Source organism: Pongo pygmaeus, chromosome 1 (assembly GCF_028885625.2).
Source record: "Pongo pygmaeus isolate AG05252 chromosome 1, NHGRI_mPonPyg2-v2.0_pri, whole genome shotgun sequence".
Taxonomy (NCBI): Eukaryota; Metazoa; Chordata; class Mammalia; order Primates; family Hominidae; genus Pongo; species Pongo pygmaeus.
Genome location: NC_072373.2, coordinates 42,350,613 through 42,365,993, shown reverse-complemented (window position 1 = coordinate 42,365,993; position 15,381 = coordinate 42,350,613). Strand labels below are relative to the sequence as shown.

Sequence of the window (15,381 nt, the reverse complement as noted above, 5' to 3'; positions counted from 1 at the left end):
TACGTACAGGCCTGGGAAGTGAGAACAATGTGTCACTGCAGGACTTTGGAGCTCTCAGCTTTGGAGTCAGTTAGGACCAGCTCCTTGCTGGGAAGCCCTAACTCTGGAGGGACAGAGACAGGTAAGGTTAGTTTACTTCCTTGAGCTTTTGTCTTCAGTGCTGCTTACAGCCTTAGGCTATCTGGTATTCAGGAAAGGAGGATGAAGGAGCATTCAAAATTGTGTCCTACCTGGGCAAGAACCAGGGATTGACAGCCCGTTCTTTCCCTAGTGCTGGCCAGAGTTACAGAAGTTGGACTGTAAACATTGGCAAATATTGACAGAAGTCAAGGTCATGGCAAGACCATTTGGCCCATGTTTGTTGGGGAAGGATAAGCCTGCAGTTCAAAAAGGCTGGTCAACTGGATTTGCATTCCCAGAAACCAGGAAATTTCTGAAACTGAGTTTTAAACCTGGCAACTCTTTTACCATCCCTTTGTATTTTTGCAGTTCCTCCCTATACCAACTTCCTTACAGCTGTTCTGATTTCCTGTCGTAAGATTTTTTTCTTTTCATTTTCTCCAGGGAGGGTAAATCAATATAACCTCTTCTCTAGAGAGGAGGTGGTTAGGCTGGTCTTAAGCAGTGTTAGAAGATATATTTTTTTTTCAAACCGGGTGTCTGAGCTGGGTGAATTCCAGCCTGGGGAGAGGACTTTGATCACCAGATGTTGTTTTGGTATGCATGCTGTCTTATGGTTGCGTGGCGGGTTTCTGCTTCAGATGGTATGTATGCTTTCCTTCAACTCAGCTTACAGGCATTTGGTGTCCATTTGCGGTGTTTTGAGGAACTCTGTCTAGGGCTTTAAGGAAGTTTACATTTATAATATTTATTCTTCTATTGAAAAATCTCAAATTGGCCTAATGCTCTGCACTCAATAGGAGCTTAGTGTACATTTAATGATAACCCTGATCTCTGAAGTGGGTGGTTACTGTTTACTTTCCCTTTCTGTTCTGGGAGCAAAAATAGTACCAATTTCAAAATCCTGGGAGGTCTTACTTGTTATAAACTCCAGGACCGCTATTTGGGTAGGGGACTATTTGTTTAGAAGTGGACAACTTGTGGTTGAATTTGAGTAAAATTCCTGTTATACTTTTGAAAATAAAACTTTGGAAATCCGGTCGGGCGTAGCGGCTCACGCCTGTAATCCCAGCACTTTGAGAGGCCGAGGTGGGCGGATCACGAGGTCAGGAGATCAAGACCATCCTGGCTAACACAGTGAAACCCCATCTCTGCTGAAAATACAAAAAATTAGCTGGGTATGGTGGCGGGTGCCTGTAGTCCCAGCTACTTGGGAGGTTGAGGCAAGAAAATGGCGTGAACCCGGGAGGCAGAGTTTGCAGTGAGCCGAGATTGGGCCACTGCACTCCAGCCTGGGTGACAGAGGGAGCCTCCGTCTCAAAAAAAAAAAAAATTGGAAATCTGTTGGAAGGGAAGGAAATGGATGTACATGGACATGGAAGAGTACAGGAATCAGGATCAATAAACCAGCAAAAAGACATGAGAATGGGGAAATCTAATAAGGGCTCCCTGACAGCACATGATATGCCAGGTGAATCTGTTTTCTTTTTCCTTCCAGCAGAGCACTGTCCAGAACTTCCTCCAGTGGACAATAGCATATTTGTCGCAAAGGAGGTGGAAGGACAGATTCTGGGGACTTATGTTTGTATCAAGGGCTATCACCTGGTAGGAAAGAAGACCCTTTTTTGCAATGCCTCTAAGGAGTGGGATAACACCACTGCTGAGTGCCGCTGTAAGTTAGATCTTTCTGTATCTTTGCCCATATTGATATCCTGTTTTACTCCTTCACATCCTACTTCCTATAGGCTGTGGTAAAACTTTATAAGAAAACAAAAATTCTCAATTTCTAGGAGACCTCTTTTAAAGCACTCCAGTGGAGGAGCTTCTTTTGGAAGCTCTATGATCAGATCTTGATCAGCATTAATTTAGTTGAATTAACAGAATCAATTCCCTCTATGGGAAAGAAATAATGTCTTCCAGATATTAGAATTAATTTTTTTTGCTATAATTTGTTTAACCTTATATTGCTTTAAAAATGTTTATGTTATGGAAAATTTAAAATGTATACAAAAGACAGAAGAGTCAAATTCACTCATATAGACTCATCACATAATTTCATCAATTATCCACACATGACTAATCTTGTTTCATGTATATCCTCACTTTATTATTTTGAAGTAAGTGCATCGTATCATTTTATTTCACCTATCATATAACTTTTGAACTGGGAATAGTTTATATTCTCAGTTTACCAATGTGATAATTGAGATCCAACTGACTTGCTCAAGGTCACAAAACTCATTTCTGGTATCCTCTTAGGAGATGGGGAATAATTAATCCATATCCTATTTATTACTATTATTTTTTAAAGAATAGTTGCATTAGTTCTCTTGTATACCTAGAGTAGAACACACTGATATTATTATCCTTCATTCATGTAACCAAACTCATATATCCCTGTGCATTCTGTCCTGTTTTTTTCCATGCCATGGGAAAAAAGCACAACAAAATAAAAAATGCTAAGTAAGTGTATATTTGGCTGGATGAAAGGGAAGGAAATGCTTGCCTCAAACATAGGCTTACTATTTTGAGCCATGCTTAATATAACAGTACAATAAACATACGATTGGTAACTTTCAGTTACATGATTAGTTACTTTCAGTTGCCAATTCATGTTGTTCTTGTGCATGACAAAGCTCTTTTGGGCTGTACTTAGGTCAGTCTCCTCTTTTTTTCATTCTGCATTGATATGGTAGTACCATGTACTTCACTCAATTAAAAATGTGCAGTATTAACTCTAATTTGCTGTTTTCTCACTGAACACTTAGGAGGTCTGGCCTTTGCTGTGTTGGGCTTCAGACTTGCCCTTTCAGATTATTGCTTATTTTCTTCTTCAGTGGGCCACTGTCCTGATCCTGTGCTGGTGAATGGAGAGTTCAGTTCTTCGGGGCCTGTGAACGTAAGTGACAAAATCACATTTAAGTGCAATGACCACTACATCCTCAAGGGCAGCAATCGGAGCCAGTGTCTAGAGGACCACACCTGGGCACCTCCCTTTCCCATCTGCAAAAGTAGTAAGTACAAGAGAAACCATCAAGAATCCCCAAAATACTGATTAGTAGTCTAAACTTGGACATTTGCCACATCCCTGGGATGCTTTTCTTTTTTTTTTATATCAGGGACAGGCTTAAGATCTAGCAGACAGCCATGAAACAAATGGAGCTCACAGAACCTAATCTCACTTCAAGAGAATACATTCCATTGCAATGAACGGCATCTAAAGCACACTTTTTTCCTTCTCAGATAGGGGTCCTGTCCTACTAGGTCTAATGTAGGGTAGTTTGGAGCATCGACTATTTTATTTTTTAACTTCAAGACAGTGACTTTGTTTGAAAAGTAAACAAAAAACAGGTGAAAAAGATCATAACTCATCTATTGCAAAATTATCTACAAGAGGCTAAAGACCCTCTTTCTATCACTACAGTTCATATCTCTCAGAGTTAGTAAATTGGGTGTGTTTATTTCATGACTTTTTCTTATGTTTATACAGACATTTAAAACAAACACACACAAATAAAATATTTAAATTAAATAAGCATTAAATGCCATTTTGTGTGTATGTATATATATAAATATACCTATAGAAAAGGGACTTGCTATATATTTTTAAATTGCTTTTTTTCATGTAAATATATACATGGCCATTTTCCTAGACCAGTCCATATAGCTCTATTGCCTGCTATTTAATAACTGCATATGTGTATGTCATAATTTATTATATGGCTCTCATATTATTTTAATATTTTTGCTATTAGGAACAATGCTGAAATGAATATTTTATACACACACATATTCTTATGTCTATATTGTTATTTCTTTCTATTTTTTTTTTTTTTTTTGAGATGGAGTCTTACTCTATTGCCCAGGCTGGAGTGCAGTGGTGTGATCTCGACTCACTGCAACCTCTGCCGCCCGGGTTCTAGCGATTCTCCTGCCTCAGCCTCCTGAGTAGCTGGGTTACAGGTGCCTGCCACCATGCTCAGCTAATTTTTGTATTTTTAGTAGAGATGGGGTTTCACCATCTTGGCCAGACTGGTCTCGAACTCCTGATCTCGTGATCCACCCACCTCGGCCTCCCAAAGTGCTGGGATTACAGGCGTGAGCCACTGAGCCCGGCTACTACGTTGTTATTTCTATAGGATACATTCCTAAAATGATTGCTGGATCACAGGATGCCATTATTTGCAGAATATACTTCAAATATCCAAGAAAGTCTACTAAAATATTTAATATATGCTTGGATACAAAATGAATATTGAAAAAATCAATGTTTTCATTTTCTATTAATAACTATTAGTTGAATTTGAAATGTAAAAGTAATTCTATTCACAAGATCTATATGAAAATTTACTGAAAGATATAAAACAAGACTTGAATGAAAGAAAAGACATGCATGATCCTGGATGGGCAGACTTAGTATTACAATGCAATGCCTCCCAGAATTTTAAATTCAAAAATATGAAAAAAACATTAATTAAAGAATCTCATCTGGTAGGATACACATCTAACATTGTAAATATTTTTGGGAAAATGATGAATGATGTATATATTTGACTGGATCAAAGGGAAAGGAATACTTGCCGTATTAGATAGTAAAAAATACTACAAAGTTACTATGAGCACAATATGGCAAACTGTAGGTACTACAAATTATATATCATTAAAATAGCAAAGTATAGGTACATATAAGTAGAACAGATTAAGTCAGGAGGAAAAGTCTATTCAATGGTGATGGAATAATTATCTATTTGGAAGAAGACAAAGTTAGGGCTCTAGCTCACACCATATGCCTAATACATTCCAAATGGATTTTAAATATATAACTATAAGAAGCAAAATTATTAAATCATTAAAAGAAAACATGAGATAATATATTTATTACATTGGGATGGGGAAAGCCTTCCTAAGCAGTTTCATAAAACTCAGAAGTCATAAAGGAAGAAAATGGACAGATTTAATTAAACTTTTAAAAGAAAAACTTCTACCTACTAAAAGACATCATATTGAATAAAGTATTTGCAACATATTTGATTGTTAAAGAGTTAATGTTTTTAATAAACAAAGATCCCCTAGAGATCGGTAAGAAAAAAAACAACCCAATAGAAAATAAGCAAAGTTGGGTAAGGACAGGCAATTCCAAAATAATGGCCCTAAACAGCACTTCTATCTCCTGATTATATGAAAGGATATTGAACATTACAAATGACTATAGAACTGGAAATTAAAATTAGATATACATCTTTTACTGATCAGATTAGCAAAAAATGAAAAGATGGATTTAATTTAATACTATTCATGACCTGAGGAAATAGCCATTTACGTCAGTGAGAGTGTAAAGTGCTGTCACTATTTGGATGTATTTTGGCAGTAGCTACTAAAATAATAAAAGCCAGGCATGGTAGTGCACACCTGTAGTCCCAGCTACTTGGGAAGCTAAGGCAGGAGGATAGCTTGAGTCCAGAAATTTGAGGCCAGCCTAGACAACATAGTGAGGCCTGTCTCTAAAAAAAAAAAAGAAATGATAAAGACAGGCAGTTTAAGAGCACAAACTATATAGGCTCTTACATGAGGGAATTTGGGGTTATTTAAAACATGCATACATACTATTATATATACAGTTAAATTACATGCATATAATAGCATTTTACGTCATTAGCTTGACACAAGTTTAAAGTATTTCCTTATTTCTTCCAAATGTTTTCTGTTTTACTCTCTTTTAATTCAGTAGTTTCTATCCTAGCTCTTAACCACAGGATCCCTGTCTTTTTATGTCACTTCATTATCTAAATCTAGGATAAGTTCCCTAGGTTTCTGAATAAACCGGATTCTTTCTGTTTATTCTTTCTGTTTACCACATCATCTCCTTCCGTTCAAAATTGTACTCATAAAAGTTACCAGAACTCTGGTGGACTGGAATCCCCCGAACAACTCCTGGAAATTCTTCTTGCTTTCCTCTATTTAGCCTTTGAGCTCAGTCTCTGAGCTTTAAAAAATTACAGTGTATTAACTGCATAAGTAATATTAATACACCTTTGTTGTAGAAAAATACAAAAAATAAAAGACGAAACCAATTATGTACAAGCCATCTAAGGATAAGGGCATTAAGTATTTTGGCATATAACTTTCCATACTTTTTTCCTGTGCTTGTGTTTGTGTAACCATGATTTACAAAAATAATATTATACATGCTTTTTCATGATCTGCTGTTTTTACTCAACCATTTGTTCAGAAGATTTTTATGTTTCTGTAAATATACACCTACATAATCATTGTTGGCCACTGTTTTTGATCGACATGTTTAGTGTCCTGTGGTCTCAGAGCTGACAGGGACCTTGAGATGATATTATTTAACCTGCTTGTCTGATAATATTAGGAAGGAAGCCAAGAGGAGCAAAATGGCTTTAGTGCTACATAGCTAGTGGAAGAGCCAGTATCAAGACTCACAACTCCTAACACGTCATCCTGCTTTCTTTCCACAGTTCCACAGACTTGTCCTCTTCCCTTCCAGCCATGTCATCCCCTATTTCTTTTTCTTTTGAGACAGAGTCTTGCTCCGTTGCCCAGGCTGGAGTGCAGTGGCACGATCTTGGCTCACTGCAACCTCCACTTCCCAGGTTCAAGTGGTTCTCGTGCCTCAGCCTCCCAAGTAGCTGGGATTACAGGTGTGCACCCACGCTGGGCTAATTTTTGTATTTTTAGTAGAGACTGAGTTTCACCATGTTGGCCAGGCTGGTCTCAAATTCCTGACCTCAGGTGATCCACCCACTTCAGCCTCACAAAGTGCTGGGATTACAGGTGTGAGCCACCGCTCCCACCTTCTCCCCTTTTTCTGATACTCTCTTTGATGTAGTTTGGATGTGTGTTCCTGCTCAAATCTCATATTGAATTGTAATCTCCAGTGTTGGAGGTGGTGCTTGGTGGGAGGTGACTGGATCATGCAGGTGGATTTCTCATGAATGGTCTAGCACCATCTCCCTAGGTACTGTCCTCATGACGGTGAGTGAATTCTCATGAGATCTGGTTAAAAGTGTGTAGTGCCTCCTCCCTCTCTCTCTTGTTCCTGCTCCTGTTATGTGAGATGCCTCCCTTCCCTTTTGCCTTCTACCATGATTGTAAGTTTCCCAAGGCCTCCCCAGAAGCCAAGCAGATGCCAGCACCACGTTTCCTGTACAGCCTGCAGAACTGTGAGCCAATGAAACCTCTTTTCTTTATAAATTACCCAGTCTCAGGTATTTCTTTATCACAATGTGAGATGGACTAATACACTCATGTTTCACAACTCTTATCCACAGGGGATGTTAGCTTCCATTTGAGCTCACATGTTTCATCTCGTCTCTCAGGGAGTTATTTCTTCAGCCTTCACCTATGGCCCAATTTTTCTTTTCTTGTACATTAACAATTAGCTTCTCTACAACTTAAAATTTCTTTCCTTGAGCTCCTGCTAGTCAGATAATACTCCCAAATCCCTAATAACTCAGAAGATGAGCTGGGGGAAAGCTCTTTCCCATGGAGAAATATGATTTAGAAGAGAAGGAAATGAATGAAGAACATGTTTCCAGATCCCACAGGTGTTGCTGTGAGGATGTCAGGTGCTGGCACAGGTGTTGCTCTGAGGCCGTCAGGTGCTGGCATAAACAGCTGCAATTAGGGGTGCTGTTCATTGAGCATGCCTGGCCCTCATAACTGTCACTTCTATACTTCTTTCTCTCAGGGGACTGTGACCCTCCTGGGAATCCAGCTCACGGCTATTTTGAAGGAAAAAATTTCACCTTAGGATCCACCATTAGTTATTACTGTGAAGACAGGTAAGTGAACACAGCCTGTCAAATGCCAGATCTTGCCCCTTGGCAGCATTGTTTTTGGGAATAACCCAGTCTGTGTCCACCTGGTCATCTGATTTCCTACTGCTGCAGGATTCTGAGCTCATTCTGATTTTGAGAGCTGCTTTGGCCCTCTGCTAGCTCTCCTCAATCCCTAGAAGACAGACTGATCCTACTAAAGTATCCTACTTACCCCAATGCAAGTATCCCTTTTTCCTCTCTGCCAAGACAAGATAAATTATTTAAAATGAATGGATTTGGCTGGGCGTGGTGGCTCACACCTGTAATCCCAGCACTTTGGGATGCCAAGGCAGGCGGTTTGCTTGAGGCCGGGAGATCAAGACCAGCTTGGCCAACATGGCAAAACCCTCATCTCTACTAAAAATACAAAAATTAGCTGGGCGTGGTGGCACACTCCTGTAATCCCAGCTACTCAGGAGGCTGAGGCATGAGAATCGCTTGAACCCAGGGGGCGGAGGTTGCAGTGAGCCTAGATGGCACCACTGCACTTCAACCCAGGTGGAAAAGTGATACTCTGTTTTAAAACAAATAAATAAATAAAATGTATGGGTTTTTTGTTTTTTTTGTTGTTGTTTCTGAGACAGTGTCTCCCTCTGTCACCCAGGCTGGAGTGCAGTGGTGTACTCATAGCTCACTGCAACCTCTGCCTCCTAGGCTCACGAGATCCTCCCACTTCAGCCTCTCTAATAGCTGGGACTACAGGCATGGGCCACCACGCTTGGCTAATTTTTTAAGGTTTTGTAGAGACAGGGTCTCCCTACGTTGCCCAGGCTGGTCTTGAACTCCTGAGCTCAAGTGATCCTCCCACCTTGGTTTCCCAAAGTGCTGGAAAGTGCTGGAATTACAAACATGAATCACTGTGTCTGGCCTAAAATGTATGTTTTTCTAAAAAAAAAAAAAAAATCAGAGACTATAAATACTAAAAAACAAATACAGAAGTGCAGGAATAGAAGGACTTAGTGTATAGACCCTTAAAGCCCCCAATTAACTCAGAGTCATGTGGCCTCACTGGCATTTCGATCTCATTATATTCCTTCAATGCACTTTGCAGGCAACTCTCATATTTTTCTGATTAAAAGCAATTGCTCCTTTTTAGCCCCTTTGCTAAGATTTATTTGCAGGGTGTCTCTCATTTTCTACTCCTTTTTAGAGCTTAGATGCCAGATGCCTTTTTAGGTTATTGAATGATAAAGTGCTTCTATCACTCTCCCCACCCGAAACCTGTGTGCGTAAACACCTGATTCAGAATTTCTCGCTTCTCTTATGTTTTATGGGTTGACTCATCATTTGGGTCCTCCCCACCTCCAGGAGAATGGTTTTACTTTGAACTGCTTTGTAATACTGATATAACTTAAGCATGCATTGAGGCTCAAGGGCAGGGAGGTGGATTCCATCACAGCATGAAATACTGAAATACAACTACACAAAACCAGTCTCCATTACCCAATTCAGAAAGTGGAAAAGCTAAGCCTTGTTCTAATTTCTGTTCAGGTACTACTTAGTGGGCATGCAGGAGCAGCAGTGCATTGATGGGGAGTGGAGCAGTGCACTTCCAGTCTGCAAATTGATCCAGGAAGCTCCCAAACCAGAGTGTGAGAAGGCACTTGTAAGTAGGAGGCTCGTGTCTGTCTTGTTCACAGCTGGATCTCCAGGGCCTGGCATCACTCCTGGCATATGCTCAGTATATATCTGTTTAATGTGGGACATTTTGCTTTTGAATGGGTTGGCCTTGGCCTGGCTGTAGAAGGGGCTTATAAGCTATTAACTCACATTTTTATAAATGGAAGTTGGAAGTTCCCATTCACCATCATCATCACAAATACCTCATGAGACCCTGTTGGTAGAAGTTGTTGTCTCATGTGCCTTATAGAGCAGTGGTTCCCAACCTTTTTGGCACCAGGGATGGGTATCATGGAAGATGACTTTTCCATGGATGGGGGTGGGGAGAGTGGGGATGGTTTGGGGATGATTCAGATGCATTACCTTTATTGTGTACTTTATTTCTATTATTATTACATTATAATGTATAATAAAATGATGATATAACTCACCATAATGTAGAATCAATGGGAGCCCTGAGCTTGTTTTCCTGCAACTAGAGGGTCCCATCTAGTTAGGAGTGACAGATTATCAGGCATTAGATTCTCCTCTGGGAGTGCTGGGAAACAGCGACAGATCATCAGGCATTAGATTCTCATCTGGGAGTGATGAGGGACAGTGACAGATCATCAGACATTAGAATCTCATCTGGGAGTGATGGGAGACAGTGACAGATCATCAGGCATTAGAATCTCATCTGGGAGTGATGGGAGACAGTGACAGATCATCAGGCATTAGAATCTCATCTGGGAGTGATGGGAGACAGTGACAGATCATCAGGCACTAGATTCTCATCTGGGAGTGATGGGAGAGAGTGACAGATTACCAGGCATTAGATTCTCATAAAGAGGGGTCAACCTAGATCCCTCGCATGAGCAGTTCACAATAGGGTTCATGCTCTTATGAGAATCTAATGCCACCGCTGACTTGACAGGAGGTGGAGCTCAGGCAGCAATGTGAGCGAAGCAGAGTGGCTATAAATACAGCTGAAGCTTTGCTTGCCTGCCAGCCGCTCACTTTCTGCTATGTGGCCCAGTTCCTAATAGGCCGTGGACAGGTACCGGTCTGTGGCCCTGGGGTTGGGGATCCCTGTTATAGAGCAAAGCATATAAGCACAATGCATGAGAATTGGAAAAGTCTCTAAAATTCTTCTAGGCTCCAAAACTAAACAAACAACACTAAACAGATCCATTTTCATTGAGATTCTTCTTTTAGTTCATATTTATTACTGGGATAATATTAATAAGTATATTTAAGCCAGAAAATATAAATGATTTGCCATGTTGAAAACCCAAATCTTTACTTAAGCTAGCCTGGTTCTCAGCCCCCATTCAGAGAGCTAACTGCTGCTCACTGGCTTCAGAGTATACAGCTGGGTCTCAGTCCTTATGTTGTAACTTGTAAAAAATTTTCTTTCTTCAGCTTGCCTTTCAGGAGAGTAAGGACCTCTGCGAAGCCATGGAGAACTTTATGCAACAATTAAAGGAAAGTGGCATGACAATGGAGGAGCTAAAATATTCTCTGGAGCTGAAGAAAGCTGACTTGAAGGCAAAATTGTTGTAACACTGCAGCTGAGCAGATGTAATAGAAATAAACCTATGAATAAATTTTCTTCTTGGTTCTGAGATTGGTTTCAGATTTACCTCTTATTGGGCTGAAATTGCCAACTGCAGTTGTATAATGCACTGTGTGTGTGTATGTGTGTGTGTGTGTGTGTGTGTGTGTGTGTTGTTCTCAGAATGTGAAAAGGCCAAATGTAGTGGTTGTCTAAGGCCAGAATTAGCAACATATTATTGGAGAATAGAGGGCTTAATTTCCAGTCTGTAAGGAGAATGGAAAACTCTGATCTCAGCCAAGAGCGTAACTCGTATTTTAACATGAGACCATGAATTATGAAACCAAAACTAACCGCAACTTATGAGGCAAAAATTAACCTTCCATTTTGGAAAATATTCTTAGAATAGTTGCATCCTTACAAATGACCCATTGGGACAGAAGGAGAGCTAGGACCCAAACTCTCCTCCCAGTCTTGCCCACATCTGGCTTATGGAAACAGGTTTCCAAATCTGCAGGAAAATTGCTTACTGCCTCTTGAATGAAACCTGGTCCTGCATGGTAGATTAGAGATGGTGCAACACAAATGAATATATTTCTTCTTTTTTTAGAAACAAAAATTTTAAATTATTTTTTACTTACAATTCTCCTTTTTAGAGGGTAGAAGAAATAAGAATCCTAAGGCTTTCAATCAAAATGTCATACTGAGCTGGCATGACAAGTTTCTCCCACCTCTCATCCTGACTGCTACCTGAAACACATAGGATATCTGGATAAAGTGCAACCAAAATATATAAGCCAGCTTGAAATAATAGAAAATCACTAGGTAAAGTTATGAAGGGGAATAAGAGATGGACTCTCGAGTACCCCAGAGTCTACTAGTAGACACAAGACATGTACACACGTAGCATTAGAGTGGTTAGAATGAACTAAACATTTTTCAGAAAACAGTGGGCTATGAGAGCTCAGATGAGAGGAGGTTCACTTCTGTCTGGGAGGAGGAGGCAGGAATATTGTCAAGGAAGAAGTCACAGTTATTTGGGCCTTCAAAAGTAAGTGAGAATTAGAGACAAAGATTAAGGAGCTCATTCCGGTTGGAAAGAGTATTTGAGAAATGGAGTAAGACAATATTAAGATTTTTTTTTTTTTTTTGAGATGGAGTTTCGCTCTTGTTGCCCAGGCTATAGTGCAATGGTGTGATCTCAGCTCACCACAACCTCTGCCTCCTGGGTTCAAGCGATTCTCCTGCCTCAGCCTCCTGAGTAGCTGGGATTACAGGCATGCACCACCACACCCAGCTAATTTTGTATTTTTAGTAGAGACAGGGTTTCTCTATGTTGCTCAGGCTGTCTCGAACTCCTGACCTCAGCTGATCTGCCCACCTCGGCCTCCCAAAGTGCTGGGATTACAAGCATGAGCCACCATGCCTGGCCAATAATAAGATTTTTAACCAAGTAAATTCATTCCTAGGATTAGTCTCACTGGAGCAAAATGATTGAAATTGAAGCTACTTCTTATTTGTATATATTATCTATCTAGGAGGACCTTATGAGCATTTGAAATGTCTACTCTTAGGAAAATTTTGAATAAATTATGGTACTTTAAATGTAATGCAGACCTATATGGTGATAAATATGAGGAAGTAGGAAACCTTAAAAATATAATCTTAAGTAAAAATAGAATATTTAATAACAAGGGCTTATGATTGCATTTATGTAAAACCTTTATTCTCGTGGGAAAGGACTAGACAATAATAGGCACAGATAAAAACAATTGTCTTAGAATATAAAATTATAAGTGTTTATTCTCTTAAAGTTTTTTAATGTTGTAAAATGAATTTCTAATAATAATTTTAGAAGGCATTGCACAGAGGCAGAAAAAATGGGATATGTTTAGGAACTTGCACATAGCCTGGACTGGCCTAGATGAAGCATGGAAATTGGTGAGAGAGAAGGTGGCTGGAAAGATAAGTCAAAGCCAGTTTATGGAGGGTTTTGAATGACATGCTAGAGAATATACACTTGTTTTTGGTAGGCAGAGAATAGACATTTGTTTTTTGGCAGTGAGACCATGAAGACATGGAAGCCTTTCAAACAAGGAAGTAATAAGGACAGAACATAAAGATTTCTCTCACAATGTTGGTTGTAGTATTGGTTGATGAGGGAAAAGAACTAAGAGAAACCAATGAAAGGACTCCTACAATAGTCCATATGGGAGGCATTATCAACCCAAACTGGTTTGATGGCAGCAGAAATGAAAAAGCAGCAGCAGACATGAGAGATATTGAAAACTTGTATCAAAACAACCTGTCAACTAATCAAACATTGAAGGGTGAGGGAGAGGAAGAGTTCAAAAGTGAATCTGAAATTTTATTCCTGAGAACCAGAGGTCAGAAAAAGTTGGGGTCAGAAAGTGAAGCTTGTTGGCCGGAAATGAGAAATTCCTCTTTGGATGTGCTGAGGGTGAAGTGTTTGCAAGATGTCCAGTGGGCAATAAAAAAAAAAAAAAAAAACCTAAGAAAGTAAGTCTTGAGTTTCGGAGAGTAATCAGAAATAATAATGTAGTGCTGGCTAGTCTTCTTACTGGTAATAGTTAAAGCTGTGACAGAAGGCAAGATCATTAAAATTGCGAAGATAATTTTTTTAAAAAAAGAAGAGCCTGAGATATATCTATATTTAGGAATGAGAAGAAGGAAGAGAAGGTAACAATAACTAAGAAAGAGAAATTAGTGAAGGGAATCAGGAAAGTTTAGTGTCACGGAAGCCAAAGGAGAAGAGAGTTTCAGAAAGGAAATGATCAGCAGTGACAAACGCTGCAGACAGATCATAAGAAATGAATTAAAGGTATTTTGGACTTGGACCTAAGGGTGTGCTTCAGAGAGACATGTCAGTAGAAGAGGGGTAGAAGCCAGACTGGAAAGCAACAGGTGGAGTGATGAATGAGAAAGAACAGGCAGGTAGAACAAGTCACATCTTTGAGAAATTCATCATCACAGTAAAGAAAAAAGGTGGAATTTGAGGTATTGGCAAAATTGAAGGGACATTTCAGGATGAGAGATGCATTGAAAATGAGGCAGGAAAAGAAGAAACAATTCTCCTCGAATGAGGAGTGAATAGGAGGGAAAATTTGACATTGATGAAGCTAAGGTAGAATGATTTTTAGTAAAGTAGGAGGTAAGAGCATCTGCTGAGAGGGAATGTGACAATTTGGTGACCTGGAGAGAAAAATCTGCAAGAGTCACTGTGGAAAGTAAATGAAAGGACTTCAATACATTGGAAAACAGTACTTTAAAGAAATAGTAGCTTTAAAGGTGATATTTCTTCCAATTTAGTCTCAAGACTGTGCAATCTGGAATCCTCTATCTTCATTCTTGTCAAATCAGTGTCTTACTTTGGTGACCTAGCGCATGGTTTCTTTACATCTAATATCCTTACCACTTTTATCTAATAATTTCTACCTTTTATCCAAATCTCACATCTTCTGTAAAAACTTCCTTGATTAACTCAACCTGTTGTAGTTTAGTTCCTTTTCTGAAACTCTTCTGGGACTTTTAGTATTTATTACAGAAAAAGTGAAGTTCTCAGAAAGAATGACCTTTTAATAGCAATCTTCTGAGCACACAAATGTTAATCTTGAGGATTAGTAGCTTAATTGGACAATGTAAGTGCTTGTGGTCTTTTTAGATCTATGTGAGAAGAAACATGGCCGGTCCTTCATTGCGTTCTTCTGAGCATACTGGATAGATCAATTTTTGGAGGCCCTCCGGTGCCTGACATGCAGTAGCAGTTAACATTTGCTGAACTCCAAATATGTTCTAGATAAGTCAGCACATAGTGTCAACCCAATGCATGTTTGATAAATTCCCCACCTTTTGTAATTCCTTGGGGTGGGATAGAGACAAGCTCTGGGCAAGAATATCAGTTTTCAAACTCCAGGAAAGCATACTGGACCTAGTGTCATGGAAAGTGGATCATTTTTGTGGAGGCTCTCTGAACCTCGCAGTATCTAAGGTTTCCAGGCTAGCTGGACTGTGTCTTGCATAACCCTTGTGTGTTTATGAAAAGAAAAAAGAATTCTGGCTTCAAATTCAAATTACCTTTCCACTTAGGGGAAACGGTTGGCAGAGGAGAAAATAAACAATTGCGACATGTTATGAAGAATGAGGACTAGCAAAGAGGAAGGAGCTTAGGTAAACAGTGCTGCTTTATTTCTGCTGTTAATCATTCATTGGGCCCGTCAAAAGTTTCTGCCCATCTATTTCCATCAG

At 39.5% G+C, this 15,381-nt stretch overlaps 1 protein-coding gene across 2 annotated transcripts; it reads left to right on the top strand.

The window, feature by feature from the left end:
- Positions 1-411: 411 nt before the first annotated feature.
- Positions 412-11,185, top strand: C4BPB (complement component 4 binding protein beta). Of its 2 annotated transcripts, none has more exons than XM_054475294.1 (6): positions 412-764; positions 1,622-1,792; positions 2,958-3,134; positions 7,832-7,925; positions 9,453-9,567; positions 10,983-11,185. In XM_054475294.1, the coding sequence occupies exons 1-6, from the start codon at positions 707-709 to the stop codon at positions 11,121-11,123; spliced, it is 756 nt and encodes a 251-aa protein (XP_054331269.1). In that variant the 5' UTR covers positions 412-706; the 3' UTR covers positions 11,124-11,185. The 2 variants fall into 2 exon arrangements, with proteins under 2 accessions (XP_054331269.1, XP_054331187.1); XM_054475212.1 differs by having other exon boundaries at positions 1,619-1,792.
- The last annotated feature ends 4,196 nt before the right edge of the window (positions 11,186-15,381 follow it).

Excerpts from the sequence above, each read along its gene's own strand:
- C4BPB (XM_054475212.1), top strand. The coding sequence starts at position 707 with ATGTTGTTTTGGTATGCATGCTGTCTTATGGTTGCGTGGCGGGTTTCT. Across the intron at positions 765-1,618 it reads GCGGGTTTCTGCTTCAGATG|CAGAGCACTGTCCAGAACTT; the intron begins GTATGTATGCTT and ends TTTTCCTTCCAG. Across the intron at positions 9,568-10,982 it reads CAGAGTGTGAGAAGGCACTT|CTTGCCTTTCAGGAGAGTAA; the intron begins GTAAGTAGGAGG and ends TTCTTTCTTCAG.